The sequence below is a fragment of the Cariama cristata genome, unplaced genomic scaffold, assembly GCF_000690535.1.
Source record: "Cariama cristata isolate BGI_N322 unplaced genomic scaffold, ASM69053v1 scaffold1936, whole genome shotgun sequence".
Lineage (NCBI taxonomy): Eukaryota > Metazoa > Chordata > Aves > Cariamiformes > Cariamidae > Cariama > Cariama cristata.
Genome location: NW_009623606.1, coordinates 18,137 through 35,392, shown reverse-complemented (window position 1 = coordinate 35,392; position 17,256 = coordinate 18,137). Strand labels below are relative to the sequence as shown.

General features: G+C 39.9%; 1 protein-coding gene across 1 annotated transcript in view; it reads left to right on the top strand.

Moving 5' to 3' along the window:
- ASB15 (ankyrin repeat and SOCS box containing 15) overlaps window positions 1-7,569 on the top strand; it is an 8,803-nt gene extending 1,234 nt beyond the window's left edge. The window contains exons 2-9 of the mRNA XM_009702786.1: window positions 184-236; window positions 334-465; window positions 877-1,035; window positions 3,110-3,355; window positions 4,004-4,175; window positions 4,564-5,134; window positions 5,722-5,875; window positions 7,397-7,569. Coding sequence (XP_009701088.1) covers window positions 184-236; window positions 334-465; window positions 877-1,035; window positions 3,110-3,355; window positions 4,004-4,175; window positions 4,564-5,134; window positions 5,722-5,875; window positions 7,397-7,569 — 1,660 coding nt within the window. The remainder of the gene's footprint in view (window positions 1-183; window positions 237-333; window positions 466-876; window positions 1,036-3,109; window positions 3,356-4,003; window positions 4,176-4,563; window positions 5,135-5,721; window positions 5,876-7,396) is intronic.
- Window positions 7,570-17,256: the final 9,687 nt, after the last annotated feature.

The window sequence follows — 17,256 nt, the reverse complement described above, 5'->3', positions numbered from 1 at the left end:
TTTGGATACACTGAAGGTCCACAGAACAGGTGTAACTTAGGAGGTCACAAGGCTAATAAAAATTGTAGTTTATGTATTCAAAGGAAAGTTGGCTCAGATGAGAACCTTACAGAAAATATTGAATAAATAATATAATGCCTCTGCTTTTTGTTTATATTTTCTATTTTCTGCTCTTTTGGACAGTTTTGTACCACCTAGTGAGGAAAATAGGAAAATTGTAACATCCATAAAGCAAGGTAAAAACCTTAAAATAAAATAGTGCCTTTGCAAAACTGAGCTTTCTATATATTATTTTTCCAACTGCAATCTCATTTGTCTGTTGGATTTTTTAAGGTCAAGTATTTGGGCTCCAAGAACTTGTGAAACAGAAATATGCTTTGGATGAAGCTGATGAAAGAGGGTGGTTTCCACTGCATGAGGCTGCAGCTCAGCCAATTCAGCAAATACTTGAAATCATCTTAGATGGTAAGTAAGGTAAAAAAAACCCGCAAGATAAGGGGAGCAGCAAGGAAACAGAGCAATAAACAGCCATCCATAACAACAGGCTAGAACTGTTTGCTGAAAAAAGTAAATCCTCCATGGAGCATCTTGCTTATGTTGTTTAAATAGGTAAATTTTCTTTTGGGGAAAGTTGCATCCATTTAGGTCAGCAAAGAACTTGGACTCTTTTTAGTGTTTTGTTCAGAAACCTACAGACAGAGCAAAAATTACTGTTCAGCATTCAGTGTGTTTGGCAGTATGAGTTAGGTTAAGTTAAACATAATTACAAGTCATTTTCGTAAAGACTTAGCATTTAAGGATTTCTGGTATATGTGTATGTGTTAATAGCCTTGTGCTTTAATTTTGTTTTATCTTTTCTCACTTTCTTACCTCTAGCATCTTATAAAACAATGTGGGAGTATAAAACGTGTGATGGAGAAACACCGTTAACTTTGGCAGCAAAAGCTGGCTTTGTGGAAAATGTACGAACGTTACTGGAAAAGGGTGTTTGGCCCAATACCAAAAATGACAAAGGAGAAACTCCACTTCTTATCGGTAATTGCCTCCTCTCCCTAGGTTTAAGGAAAGTGAATGGCAGCACTTCCCCTCCACTAAGTACTCACCCGAGTACTCCTCTTGGCTTCTGCGGTTTAGATGCTGGTCATCTTTTTAGATGAAACTAAATACCCAGCACTGGGTGCAATGTACCCAGCGTTGAGTTCAGTGCTTGTTACGCTTTAGGTGATCGCTGAGCGAATCTTAAAGATATTCCTTATGCTTCAAGTGATTGCTGAGCTGCTCCTAAGAAAATGGGACCTATTTTTTTGTTGAAGGTACCTTCTCTGTATCTTCAAGTGCTATAAGACCTTTACCAACCTGGTCCTATTTGACCATCTTAAGGTACAAGTACGGTACAAGAATAAGCTGTTGCTTTAACCTGAATGTACTTCTTCCGGAGGTCTGGAGGTTATTGGAGATTTTTAGTTTTATCAGATGATTTCTTCAAGAGTAGGCAGGTATTTTCAATTCAAAATCTCCTATCTCATTTCCTTCCCCTCTTGCGCTGAAAATAAGCAGCAACTGCATTTCTAAGTAATACCTCAATCTAAAGAAAGATGATTCCTTTAGAAGATTTTATGCTATTGGTAGACTTAAATGAGCTTTACTATACATGAGTACTTTAGCTATATTAGCTTCTAATTTCTGATGACTGTCAAAACATCTCCATTCTTCTGAAGAGAATCAGTCTGTGAAATTAATACAATATAAGAAAATACAGTATGTAATACAATTAACAATATTAAAATATTCAGTTCTCTAAATTTTTGTTAACTTTCGTCAGATGCGATTACCATATTAACATTTTAAGACCCTGAGGCATTTCTAGAAGGTTCTTCTGCAATGTCTTGCTTTGCATTGTTTCACCTCTTTTCAATAATTTTAAGTCTGGGAAACTTTTAACCTATTTTCAGCCTTTGTTTTTAGTGAATCCTGCAAAGAGTTAACTAGAGCTTATGAAAAGGGTCTTTCCCCCTTATAATAGCACTTAATTTTCCGAAATATTTCTCTATACAAATTCCTGAAAATGAGGTTTGTCAGCTATATATTGTTTATGTGATGCTTTTTTTGTTTTTTTTTGTCATTTAGCGCTGAAAATGTGGATGTAGATATTGCTGAGCATCATACATTTCAATCTTAGTCTCGGTGAAATAGAGGATCAGGTGCTTAATACTTAATAGCTGATGTTCCTGTTTTAGTTACTCCTTTTAATTTTAAAGCTCTGTATTAAAGGGCTCTTCAGTACAAAGGTAAATGCTGAAGAAGTATCTGTCTAGTGGGATGATTTCTGCTTTGCAGGTACGTTTGGTCATACTCTACTTCAACCAATTGTGGATAATTGTGAAGACTGTTGCCTCTTAAAAAACTTCTTACTTGTATAATGGGACATTCACAAAAGTTAAATTTGCTAACCCTATGACGCTGATCTCTCTCAACTGCCCCACCAGTTAGTGGAGAGAGCTGCTATTCCAAAGGGTAGTTTAGAAGCAAAATTAGACTCTTACTCAGGATCACTATTTTATGCGTAAATAATTTGCAGGTGTAGTTATCCATGAAAACTTCAAACCTGGAACCTCAAAAGGGCAGAATGTGGCCTTTAAGTACAACAGATGTCAACTGTATTTTGGCTGACAACAGCCACTGAGTACACGCTAGGGTTAGAGTTACCAGGTGACAAAGTCACAAGTGGAATTTTCTGGGGCCACTGTAGTATTTGTACTAACTTTAGAAATAAGGACCGTATTCGAGTATCATGGCGTTTTTCTTGTTGCTTTTCCTTGTGATACACCTGCTTCTAGTGTCTCAGAATTGAAGTGGTGTTGCTTTAGCCTTCCATGCTCCAAACTGACATATTTTCCAGCTTATGTTGGTTTACCTTGATTTCCCAAGCAACTGACATTACCATTTATTTATCAATAAATTGGATTCCCAGATTTCTAGGACTGGAAATCTTTTTAATTTCCTCATATCAGTACACCAGGAAAAGCTTTTCTAAACTTATTGGATGTCTTTAACTTTCAATACAACATACCTGAAAATGTATTTTCTTCCTTTTCTAAATATCTTCAAGCTATAAGAAGGGGCTCTTTTGAAATGGTATCCACTCTGATTAAACACAACTGTACTATCAGTCAGCCGTGTGTAAAACGTTGGTCAGCAATGCATGAAGCTGCAAAACAGGGACGCAAAGACATTGTTGCTCTTCTTTTGAAGAATGGTGGAAATGTGAACCTTAAGGATGGATATGGAGTAACACCATTAGGTGTTGCTGCTGAATATGGTCACTGTGATGTGCTGGAGCATCTTATTCATAAAGGTACGTAGTCAAGTAAAAGGGAAATAGACCTCTGCACTGGCACACATCTTCCCTGGTTGCTGAGGTGTTTTAGGGTGATTATGGAAAAGGAAAGAAACAGTAGTGATGAATGAGAATATTTGGTTTCTTGGAAGGAAAGAATGCATATATAAGTGTTCCTGCTAGACTGGAGTGATGCTTGCACGTTTCTGTAATGCGTGTGAGAGGAGTGGCGGAGTTGATACCAATTCATTTCAATCGAGGAGGGACTTACTGCGATACATGCCCTTCTTGCCCTTCCGTATTTCTCTTTACTCCCTTCCCCTTCCTCTCCTCCCTCCCTCCCTGCCTCCCTTCCTTCCTTGTACAGAATTATATTGGTATTAGTTAATGAAAGGAAGTATTTTTTAAATATGCCACAATTTTGAAGATCCTGTTGTAACACTTATGGTCAAAGCAGACCTCACTCAGGTGAGCATTTGAACTGGTGCCTGTACAATTCTTGGTTTGCCTTTGAGTTTTAAATTTGCCACAAGAAGTATTTCTTGTTTTAGTAAAGTTTTAACTTAAATACGTTTGAAAATGAAGAGGGAAGTACTCTGGGCTTGATTTTGTGTTGACCTGCAAATCAATTTGGATATAATTATAAACTCTGTATCCTCCTTCAAGGTGGAGATGTGCAGGCCTTAGCAGATGATGGTGCATCAATACTGTTCGAAGCAGCCGGAGGAGGTAATCCAGACTGCATAGCCCTTCTTCTGGAATATGGAGGAAGTGGCAATGTGCCTAATAAGGCAGGACTTCTTCCCATACACAAAGCAGCTTATGAGGGGCATTACCTGTGAGTATGAGCTTGGACTTTACGTTTTCTTTAAGATACAATGCGGCACAAGGTCACATTGAAGACGACTGTGGTAAACTTGCAAATGTATAGATCATTTCTATTTCAGAAGTGCCTGCGTCACATTAATTTGAATTACCTTTTACGTGTTTGGGTTTTTTTTACCATAAACAAAGCAAAATGTAAAACATACTCCTTAGAACTAAGTGAAAACCACTGAAACAACTTAAACACAAGGTCCTATTTGACAATGCTCAAAACTGGTGCTTCTGTGTTTGGATCTTCTTGTGTAAAGTGTCTAGCTGGTAATTTAGCATATAGGTGGATGAGGGTCATTTTCTTCGTGCAGGGAAGCGATGCCTGACTAGTTTTATTCACTGTTTTTTAGGGCCCTGAAGTATCTCATTCCGGTCACATCCCAAACTGCAATTCAGAAAAGCGGGTTAAGCCCCGTTCACTCAGCAGCAGATGGCCAGAATTCACAGTGTCTAGAGCTCCTCACTGAAAATGGTTTTGATGTCAATACTCTCTTGGCTGAACACATTTCAAATAGTTACGATGACGAAAGGAAAACCGCACTTTATTTTGCTGTTTCTAACAATGACGTTCTTTGCACCGAAATGTTGCTCAAAGCAGGGGCAAATCCAAACAAGGATCCTTTAAACTGTCTTCTTGTGGCAGTGAGAGCTGGCAACCATGAAATTGTAAGGCTGCTCCTGTCTTACGGAGCAAATGTCAATTGCTACTTTATGTTGGTTAATGATACGCATTTCCCCAGCGCCATTCAATATGCTTTGAATGATGAGGTGATGCTGAGGCTGTTGCTCAATCATGGATATAATGTGGAGATGTGTTTTGACTGTATGCATCAAGATATCTTTGGAAATTCTTTTGTGTGGTCAACTCCAGAGGAAGAGATTCTCCCCGGGTGGACTTCTTCTGTAATAAAGGATAATCCAGTAAATGCATAACCTTCTTTCCTTCTCTTCACCTTGTTCTTTTTATTAGCCAGCTTTAAACATTCCAGATGATTGTGCAGAATTAAGATTAACATACTGGCAAAATCCTTTTTTAAAACATCCTGAGAATAAACCAGCCATTTTTCAGTTTCTACACTGAGATAGAGAAAATTATGTACATAGAGTGGTTTTAGTTTGGGGTTCATATATTAGAGATTTAGGACGTTTTAAGAAATTATGAGGCAGGATTCTGCAATTTCTCTTGCTAACCTAACCAATGGAGTAGATGTGTTTCCAAAGAGATACTGCTGTTGAACAAAACAGTGCTAACATTCATAACAGAACAAAACATTCTAACAAAAATGCTAGAATAATTATAGGCCCTAGGACAAATGAAGGGATCACAAAAGTCAAGCATGGAAGAAAATGGCTTTTAAAGTAACCTACCTAGGCATCAATTTATGACTGTTAAAGGTCGTTGCTAATACTTTGTTTAAATTATCTTGTGTAATTGCTTTAAAATGTATTATTTTGGCATTCTTCTGCACAGATTTTGAAATTATGACTTGATGTGTTTTTCCTTTCAGTTCTGTGACTTTATTGCTGTTCCTTGGTTGAAACATTTAGCAGGAAAAGTGGTTCGTGTTTTTATAGATTACATGGATTATGTTCCTCTATGCACAAAAATTAAGTTTGTCTTAGAAACACAGAAAGAATGGACAGAGATACGTCAGATATTGGGTAAATATCTAACTTCCAGTTAATGATGTTATGATATATTATAAGAGACTTTAATGGCTTATGTCAGGTCACATTCATCCGAAGTGTTCTAGCAGTCCAAATGTGTACTAGCTCAGAACCAGGTTGTGCCTGTCATTCAGTCCTCGGATTAGGACAGATCTTTACCTATTGCCACTGGTCATAAATTAGTTAATCAGACTGGAATATGGCAAACTTGCATCTGTTGAGAATTAATCTCATAAGGAATGTCACTGTTGTGTGGGAAGCCCTTTTAGTTAAGCAAGACCACTGAGGTACTTCTCAAACTCCATGTTAACCTATGTGACACCAGACATTACACAGCTGTGGGGCACAAGTTTTTTTATTGAGAAATATTGCTCACACTTCCATCCTTTTTGCTCCTTTGATCTTTCAAGTCTATTAACCATTCAGGGACTATCATAAGAGCATGTTTTAGATCCCGTTATGTTCAAAGTGGTGGGTGGTGACAATGAGTGTGCCATCACAGTCTGTGTACCATCATTTCCTAACTCTGATTTACATGATAACCATGCAGAGTTGCCATTACTAGTACCGTAATTGAATAATATTTCTTATGTGCGCTTTGCTTTTGAAGTTCTATGCATTAGCCTGAGCCTTCCACCATTGGTGGCACCAGAGATAGGTTTCACCCACCTTAACTTAAAAAAAATCTGTTGGGGGGAATATATTAAATGTTCTCTTTGCAAGAATTAATTTTATTTGACTTTTTTTTTTTTAATTTTAAATAGAATTTGATTTAACATCAGCTGTTAAAAAAACAAAATATTTAGGTTTAAAACTGGTACCTTGTTTTTAATTTTGCTTCAGTATTTTACATTGGCATGCAGAGGAACTCCTTTTTGTTAGTGTCACAGGAACATCCAAATAATTTGGTAGTCTTAACTACTGATATTTCAAGTAAGTAGTTTCAAGTACTTACAAGATGTTTCAAGTAAGTTTTTGTTATGTTCGGCAAGGCTAAATTAAACTGAGCACTTTGATGTGAATTCTGGTAAGAAGTGTTTGTTTAGAAGACTCAGCAGGCCTGAGCATGGTAAGGTCTGGTTCTGGTGCCTTATTGATACAGCAGAAATGGAAGGTGCCATGGTTGCCCTCAACATGCAATTTTTAAGAGATGCACCTAGGGAAAGGAGAGATCGTTCATCAGATACCGTTGATTATGCAAAATAAAATCCTGGTTTAGGTGTTCAAATGGGTGCTTTGGAGACAGAGTACAGTGTACGTGTTTCCAAAAGTGAGACAATAATGTTAAGCAGGTATCTGACAGAAGAAGTTTGATTAGTATCAGCATGGTGTATCATCACAGTTCTGAAGTGAAAAGAATGGTATTTTATTCAGAAATGGCAAAATAATAAGGCCCCAAGGTAATAGATTTTGATACTAATTTTATTAGAGGATGTTTTGGGGTTGTGAACTGACTTACAATCATTGTTAATGGCATTGATTTTTCCACTGTTTCTCTCTCACTATTATTTTTAGATAATCCTCGCCCATTGAAACATCTGTGTCGTCTGAAAATACGTAAACTTTTGGGGTTAAGGAGACTCCAGAAACTGTCATCCATGAAGAAGTTTCCACTTCCACCAGTTCTCAAGAACTATATCCTATATAAAGAATATGATCTGTATGGAAAAGGGATACATTTAGAGTAGTTTTTAAAAGTAACTGTGTACAATCTGTAATTTGACTCATTTCCTCACTATTTCTTACTAGCTAAAGAGCTGCTCGGTGTTTGATATACATTCACAGCATTCTGGTATTTGCTGTTAATAGCTCTTTTATGGGAACAAACTTTTCTTCAAAGCTAGTACGTTAAAGCTCGTGTTTTAACACAACATTGGACTGGCCAAATACAGGCTAAAATCAGAATAAGGACACTATAATAATGATGTAGAACAGTACCCTCTAAATGGGAATTCAGATGAATAAAGGATAAAAGAAGAATTTTCATGATGGATAGTTAAGATGATAAATACAATTGCTGCTCTCAGTTTGTGGCATTAGTTTATCTGTAAAAGAAAATAAATATCTAATTTAGCTTGGCAAAGAAAATTAAACCACTAAACTCACGTCTCTGTCATGTAGTTGGCCTGAAATGTTGCACATTTTGTACTTTGAATATCATGGTCTTATTATAAAATTCTCCAAAGACTTACAAGATTCTTTTTAGCTATTTTTGCAAAGTGTTTGCTCCCAGGTATGCAAGTACTGCATCTTCTAATGCTTGGCAAAGTTCAAGGGACTTTATGTAGATTGTTTTAAAGAAAGAGTAGATTTTGGTGGACAAACAAACCAGGAAATCAAGCAGCATATCCCCTTGGTTGAGAAATGTTTGCAATGTCATAATTTTAATTATGGTTCCTACAGGGTTTTGACAGATCACTTCTCGACCAGACTAAACAACACCCTCGGTCATGCTGTGGCAGTATGCTTCTGCAGGTCTAGAGAAAAACACATCTGATTAAATATTCTTTAAATTATTCTTTTAAAAGTAAATTGCACTTAAACCTTTTGCTGTTCTACCATCCCTTCCATCTTGAGGGGAAAAAAAAAAAACAAAGAGAAAAAAGAAGAATCCAAACCCGTAAACTAAGAAAAGATTTCAATTGGTGGATGTCAGGATTCCATAGTACATAGTCAGAGTTCAGCTAAACATGTAACTTAAGAGATACGCTGGTTATCACGCACCTACACACACTCAGACAAACCAGAGGTCAGCTCAAACATTCTTCTGCCCTGCTCCCTACACTGACTCTCCCTGTTCTTCAGAACTTCTCCTTATTTGCTGAATGTCATTGTCGTATATAAACACCTCGGTCAGAGATGTAAATTCCACTTCCAAAGGCGGCTATATCAGTTCTTTGTGGGTCTGTCCTTCCTCACAACAGATTTACGGGAGCAAATGGAAGGAGTGAAAATGACTGGTCTGGGACATGTCAAGGGTTGAACAGAAGGATTAATGCTGCTTCTGCCCTTACTAGGGCTACTATTCATCTGGCTTTCCAAGATGTGTCTTCTGTTTTTTTTTTTTACCAGAAATTTTGACCAGGATGAAAAAAAATAATTTAGTCACTTGTGAAAAATTTCTAGGTATCTGGCATCTGGGCCAGGCCCCTGACAGGAGGATGCCCTGGGTGATGCTCGGTGAACCCAACACGACTGTCTGCAGTCAAAGCTCCACTGGCCAAAACATCATGGACATACCAGGCTAAATGCATGTATGCTGCATAACCTATAAACTGATGCTTCTATATGGGAATTCCTAAAAGGAAATACGGGCTTAATAATAATAAGTCTTAAATAATGGTAATTTTAATGAATACGGTGACCACAACATAAGAATCTGGGTAGTCATGTATCTGATACAGTATACTGCAACCAGCAAAGGAAACATGATCAAATAGGGCTTTAGACAGGAGATTTTAAACCCGTTCTGTGGCTAGAGCCAAATTCCATTAGTAATTTTAGTTCATGGGCCAAGGTTTATATTTAGGACTTTATACACGCCTCAGGCAATAGTTACATTGCCTGCAGCATCAAAGCATTCAGCTCTAGGACAGAGCATTGCCCCAAGTGTTTAAAATATCATGAACTAATCCTTCGAATATCGTTAGGTAAGCTAATAAGACATGATATTGTTGTGTTTATCTTTTAAACAATACATCTGGGCCCTTTTTGTTGCTTGGTAGCCTGTTGTAGAAGGTGGCCTAATCCTGTTTTAAAGCTTTTCTGTCCTTCAACGTTAAAGTTGTTTATTTATTGAAGACTTCTTTCCCTTCCTGGATGCTAAAGAAAATACAACATTATGAGAAAGCATCTTTAATACTTCCAGGGCATCTGTGAACTGAATGGAGGCAGGAGGGTCAAGACTTTGTTTTAAATGGGATATAAGGTGAGATAAGCGCAGAAAGGGAGCTGTTTACCCACTATCATGCTTATGGCATAGCTAGGAATCAAACACAAGTCTTTTGACTCCCATGTTTTGCAGTCAGACCATTGAATACTACTTTTATGGAGTTGAGCATGTGGAGGTGGGAGCAGGAAATGTCACTGGTCGAAGATTGGTGGTTGTGTGAAAAGAAGCAAAGGCAGCAGGCCCGGCTGGAAGAAGAATTTGGTAGGAAAAAAATGCTCATTTTTTCCTCTGCTTGGACTGTGATTGAACCCTTGCAACACTGGGATTTAATTTTCTCTGCTATTTGGGTGTGACTCACGGGGTGTTCCACCACAACCCAATTCCATGGCATGCCTACCCCAGGGGCAACATCGGCTAGGAGTAACTAAATGCCCTGGCATTGATTCAGGCATGCTCTGGGGTAGGGACTCATATCGGTTTGGGGACAATGTTTGAAAGCAGAGGTATCACTTGGTCTCTGTTTCTGATAAAATCTGACACAAGCAGCTGCACCAGACTGATGAGATCTCCAAGGAGCCAGACATTCAACAGTGGTTACATCAGCCTTTGCAGCCCCAGCAAGACGGACTTTGTAGCTGTAAGTGTTTTCATAGCTTGGTGAAGGACCAAACCATAGCCAAGAGTTCTGTATATGACCAGCTATTCCCTCTAGGGGCCATAATGTCGTGTGGGCCATCCATAAAACTTCCATGCACTGGCTACCACCTAATTTTAGGAGCTGGCACAGCAGATCCTTGTTCTGGGTATCAAGGGTGGGGGGCAGTTTTACTGTTTCACTGCAGCAGCCGGTGTTCTGGCTGAGGCTCTTGGTGCCTGACCTGCCCTTTCTCAGACTATTGCTAATAGTACAGGAGTGATGCATGGAAAAACACAGTCACAAAGCCACAGGCTCTTTTGTGTCTACCTTGGGGTAGGGCAAAGGGATTTTTTCTGACCCTTATTTGGGGCAGAAAAAAGCTTTTAAAATGTCCGGCTATTTAGCTAGGGTTTGCACGGAGAAAAGTGGCATAAATTCATGATCACTTGTCTCTGTAGAACAGGTCTCGTCTCTTTTGCTCTTCCATCACTCCCTTTAATATGCACCTCATCAACAGTCTCTTGCCCTCACCTCTGTGTCTTCTGTGTAACCAGCTTTACCTCCCTGGTGTACTCTGCCACAGCTCTGGTCTACCTCCTAAATCAGTCCTTTTAAAAACTTCCTCCTAGGATTTTTTTTTATGTGAGCCTTAGGACTGATAGACCTCTACTCAGGAGAACAGTATCAAGAGAAGTAATTCCAACCAAAGTGATTTTCAGCCTTAATGGCCCTTGTTCTTTTCCTGACCTTTCTACTGGAAATTGTTTGTTTAGGCTGCAGTAATATGGTACCTTGTCACTCAAGGTGTCTATCCTTCAGAGTCCTCTTCTGCACCCTACAGATAATGACCTTGATTCAAAAACGCACCGTCTGTCTCCAAACGCATGGAGCAATCTTCAAAGAAATCCATCCTGATTCTTTACCAGGACAAATGCTGGATAAACCAGAAAGAAATACATCGGTAAGTGCACCAAATTACTGTGTAAATATTTAAAGGTATATATTGCAATGGGAAGCATTTTCTCTCTGAAATGCCTCCCTTAAGTGTAAGCAAAAGAGGTACTTAGATCAGGAAAAATATTCCCCGAGGAACCTGTGTTTCATAGTTCTCCTGAAAAGCTGTAAAAATAGATTAGTAAATTGTTAGTAGTCGTAAGACTGATATAACGGTGTAGCTCTGGTGACATGTACAAGGTATTTACTTTTAATTTTCAAAATTCACATTTTCAGCAGAAATCTGTACATTTGATTGGGCAAAACCATTGCCATTTGTCTGCATTTTATGCCCATGGTAGATACGGTGCCCAGAACTCCCATCATCATTAGTATGGACTATTTTAAAAATAGACATAAACAAAGACAATAAAGTAGAGAATTTACTTACTTAGTACTGCTGCTTGTATTTAATTCGCTGTGAATTACATCACTTGTTTATATTGCTGGGATCTCCTTTTTAGAAAAATCTTAATAAACACACACTGTTAAAAAAAAATGATAAAACCCAAGGAAATGCTAAATATAGGAGTAAGTACCTGTATTGTTCTCTGTGTATAAAGAAATAAAGCAATTTTTTTATCTGAATGACAAAGCGTACGTTTGGCTAAGCTGCACAGGAGCACTGTCTGGGACTAAGGCATTAACAAAGGATTAAATCCATGCACCTTTTATAATCGCTTATAATTTAATAACTACCTGACCTGGACATGCAAATTACTGTGTATTTGCAAATGCCACCACGAATAGTATAGTGCTTACATTGGCAGATGTTACCTATTTTAGCATGCTTTTTTGGGAAAGAATAGGCTAACTGCAGATGCCTAAACAGCATCCCATTCAAACTGCGCTTCTAAAAACCAAATTTTTTGCGCATGCAGCAGTTCCTCTGCTACTTTCTTTGCAATACAGTGGCCTCTGCTTCCTGTCCAAACCTGTTGAGCAAGATCACGATGTAATTCCAAACAGCTGCTGTGGTCACCCTATGTCTGTACATCAGTAGCGAGTGAAATGATTTCTATATATAGTTTGTAAATCTGTTGGCAATGTTTGTAAAGCACACTGAGATTCTTCCTGAGGGATAAGAGCAGCTATATGAAAGCAAGAGCATTAAGATTGTCATTGCGTACAAAGCAGTTTATCTTTTTGGTGTGGCAGAAAGTGGCACCGAGGAAATGGCTGGTCTGCGGAGATGTGGAGAAGCACTTGGTTTGAGCAAACCCCTGGCAGGAATAGTTTGTGCTGTCAAGGATAAGCAGGTTCATCTCACGCTGTTATTATGGAACATGGCATTGTACTGACACAAGGTGATTAAAAAGTGTTGGCTGTGTAGGAAGGAAAGAAAACTGGGAATGGGAATGACATTTACTCAGTAAAATTTATTTGTCCCCCTTGCCTTCCCTATTTTAGTGTGATTCAGGTAGGCAAAACGGACAATAAACTCTGAGTCTGCTGCACCCTTGGCACCCAGCTGCATGCCTCTCTCTATAATTAAATAGACCTTCAGGATCTGTGCACGAAGGACACCAGGTGCCTGTGCAATGTGTGCAGTGAATTTTCCTTCTTTTAATCAAAGGCTGAGGAATTTGGTAGTCCAGAAATGTTCTTATTTGCACCCAGATGATTTTTTTTCTCCAAGTGCTTCCCAGCAGCCAGGTCCACCTCTTGACTCCCCTTCCAAGATGCATCCTTACACTCTTCCCACCAGCAGCACTATCAAAGCCCATTCACTTCTTCCCTCACTGTGACTCTTCTGTCTTCTTGATAAGCGAGACAACCCAAACACCCCCACCATCAAAACACATTAGATTAGTGGTTGCCCCATGGCTTCTTTTGGTATATGGTGTTGTATATGGACTTCTGGTTACGTCCCCAGCAGCTGTTGGGAATGCTGTTTTCAAAACTAATCTGAGCCCTACTAAGGCAGCCCACACGCGCATGTTTTTGAGTGAAAGCTGATCACTGTTTGTGATGGGTCCGAGTTGTTAAGCTACAATCTGGACCTGGAATTTGCCCTCCCGATAGCCCAGGGTATGCTGGAGAGGATCAGCGGGAAAAATCCGTCTTTGAGTTAGGATGCTGAGTTTGATTCCCAAGCAAAGACTGGTTTTGGATCAGAGTCATCTTTAAACTTACCCCACTTTTTGTTTGCCCAGCATGGATGAAGGGAAAGATCTTTCCTCCTGTGTGACTCCCTGTTTACAGCATCACCAGGAGAGATGGACTGGACAACAGAATCATCTGGCATAGAGAAAAGCAGCTGAAAAATTGTTCCTTCAAATGCCTTCAGTGCATGCTTTATCCCCTTTGCTCTGCTGATACCACTGTTAAATGTAGGTGATGACACATCCTTTTCAGGAACAGTACGGTATGCACAGTTTTCACGAGTTACACTAGTCTCCCAGGGGAAAGAGCTACAGCTTGTCCCATCAGTCTGCCTCACTGTCCGGTTTAGATGCCAGGTTGCTGACCCTTTGTCTCTCCAGGCTGATTTGGACTCTGCGTTCAACCTGGGCCTGTACAAGCAGCATACAGAAATTGAGACACACACATATATATATATTTATACGTCTCTATCTCAGTTGATATAAGTGGGAGGGGGGAGGCAGGCAGCAAGGAGGAGCAGGACAGGGGAGGTGCGAGGAGGGGAGGGAAGGAGAGGTCAGTGAAGAGGTTGCGGAGGCGGGTGAGGATGGCGAGGGGCTGGGCAGGGAGGGCAGGTGAGAGGGGCCGGCAGGGCCAGGGATGGAGACGGCAGCACAGTGGCAAGGAGGTGGGAAAGGGGAAGGTGGGAGAGCTCGGGCTGGCGCCTGGGGGCCTACGTGAGGGAAGGAGCTGGTTGAGGAACGAGGAGTGCAAAAAACGGTGGGGGAAGGTGGGAGCGAGCACCACAGGCAGAAGGGCAGCGGGAAAGATGGGGAAAGCCCAGACGTGCTGTGGTGCATTGTTTTTAATGTGCTCTATGGCAATTGGACCTGTTCCTGCGGCGTGGGACTGCAGCTCCGGTACGAGCCAACGCATCTGTCTGACAGGCTGTCCTCAGGAGCCGTGACTGAAATAGCCGCTGTCCTGGGGCTGGCCGTGTCCCATGCCTGAGGACAAGGTTGTGCAGCCCTCTCTTTGCTTGCTTGTAGTTTTCCCTGCACTCACCCGAGTGGAAGTAAAATTTAAGCTGTGGGCTCTGCCCTGCTGGGGGTGAGTACCATCCCTCCGGGGTTCCTCCTCTCCTTTCAGCCGCTGGGCCAACCTGCCCAAAGTGTGGAAACGTGTGAGAAGCAGAACAAAGTTTCCTAGGCTGCTCCTTGAAATAATTGCTTGGAAAGGAAAAAAGGACATATAAGCACTTAGAAGGGTTTCCCCTTTTAAAACTGAGAAAATAGATCACCCAGAAAGTCTTGTCTGCAATCTGACTGCTGCTGAGTGGGCTCTGTCCCACTTGAAGCCGGGAACCTGAGTGCCAAGTATCTGCAATGGCAGGGTGAATCCTGCTCCTATAAAATGGGTGCTCACAGTTCTTACTTTCTCTCCTCTTAGCCCGGGTCCCAAAGGGAACAAACATTTTAATAATTCTGTTGATTGAGTGATGAGTTTTCATGGCCTGTACATGAAATAGTTTATTCCCTGCATACAGGATTTCGGTAGGGCGTTAGGGAGATGAGTTTGGGTTTTCTGTTAGGAGCTGGTGAAGCACTTTGAAGGATTCATCCTAACCAGGGGTTGATGGAGCCAGTGTAAACCTGCCCTCACGTGCTACATATGGCTCACGCTCTGCTCTCCTGCCTTCTGCGATGGAAGGAAGTTCGCTGTGCCACCTCACTAGCACAAAGTCTCTTCCTAAACTGTTTATAATGCTGTGACGAGCATGTAACCTGGGACGTATAACAGGATGTTCAGACTGCTATTTTTTTGCTTGTTTTTTGCAGAAATCTAAACATGTATGATGCCTGAGAAATGGGACTGTGGAAAGAGAACAAAAGGTTTCAGGCAGAAATGATAGTAACAGGAAAACACACAATCACTCCTGTCTTTGCAGCAGAGCTCCTCTCAGAAGTTGGAACTTGTGATCTGAGCTGTTGAAGTGGTGGGCAGCTTCAGCAGGGCCTGGTGCCCACAGGAACTGAGCCTTGACCAGCTGAAGTGCTGTAGAATGTCAAATACCCTCCAAAATGGAATCCTAAACTCCAAATTAGTGGATACTTTCAACTTTAAGGTCTCTGTACCTCTATTCTTCCTCCTTACAATAGCGGTAACATCTCCCCGTCTCCTGAAAGGGCTGCTGGACAAATAAAACCATTGGTACTCTTGATATGCTGAAGAACAGGGGCAAAACAGAATGCTGAAAGGCTGTTTGTTAAATGTGCATAATCTCTCCTGTACACTGAACAAGAGTAAAAACCCTGCGGACTCATGGGTCTAGGATCAAAGTACATGATTACAGAATTATGGAATTAAGGACTGTGTTTCAGTGCTCATCAAGCACTCATCAGGCAAGGACAAATATTATCCCTGCATTTTCTGATCTGTGAGTACTTAGCTTTACAGTTTAGCATCCTTTCTGTGTGTGTAAAATTTACCCTGTGCTACAGCCTTGTTACTTTTATTAAACTTGTTCTAGAGAGCGTTCATGGATCTTCACCGTTGGCCGTCTCCCTATAAAGAATGGGTCCTAAATTACCATGAGTGAAATGTACAGGATCAAGAAAGGACCCAAACCTCTCAAAACCTTGCCTGACTCTGCCAATTTCCCCCCTGCTTCAGGGGACACATTTATAATAAAATACCTTATCCATCTTTAGTAACATCTCTAAACTCTCTTATCTCATGGCTATAATGGACATTGCTGATGTTTTTTTTTATATAGAAAAACATGACCACTGGCCCGGTGTTGTATCATGCCTCAGCAAGGAGTAGCATTGAAGGTAATATTCATGTTGCTGCCAAGAACTGGACTAAATCTTCCTTTGGAATATTATTTTAAAAGTGAGTAATGCATGTTGCTTTTTGAAATTCCTTTGAGTTTCAAAAATTTGAATTATATGTAGAAAATTTTAAATAGACAATTCAGGTATCTATATGTTTGTACTTGGTATTACAGACTCTCAGCCCAGGAAAATTCAGGGACTTACAAATTTTGTTGTATCTGAGGAAAAAAAAAAAAGCAGAAAGCTCAGAATTTTCTGGAAAACAGTATATTTGAATAGATTTCATTTTGCTTTTAATGTTTGGTTTTTGCTTTTTGCTTTTCATATTGTATATATCAATGTTGCACATGTCAACATTGTACTAATAAAATATAGCACATTTCTAAAAGCATTTCAGTTTCAATCAGCATTTTCCAACAGAATATCTGTCCAGTGCAAATTTTCTAATCAACTCCATCTAAAAATGTTTGCAACAAAATATTGTCTGCAAAAATGCACCCAAGAAAGATGATTTTATTGTGCTGCTTCTCTGGCTGACTCCAATGATAACAAAGTGAACCATTGTCCTAGACATACTGAAGAAATAAAATTGCTTGGAGTTCCACTATATACATTTAATTAATGCCAACGTCAGCATTCACAATGCAAAGTTAAAGAAAAAAGGTACTTATTATTTTTCCTGCTGGTTCACATTTTACAGAATTTGGCCTAAGCATCATTTCTGCAAGTGCAGCTGAAAGAGCAAACAGAATTTCTACTGACCCACTGATTTGCCTAGGCACAGATGACCCATCACAGTGTCTTATACCAGGAAGGTAACACTCTTAGTTCCATAAGCCAAACTGTTTTGCATCTTCCTCCTTTTTATTTTATGCAAAGATTTGGTCATTGACCTGCAAATATTTCTTTTCTATTAAGATGCACAATATTC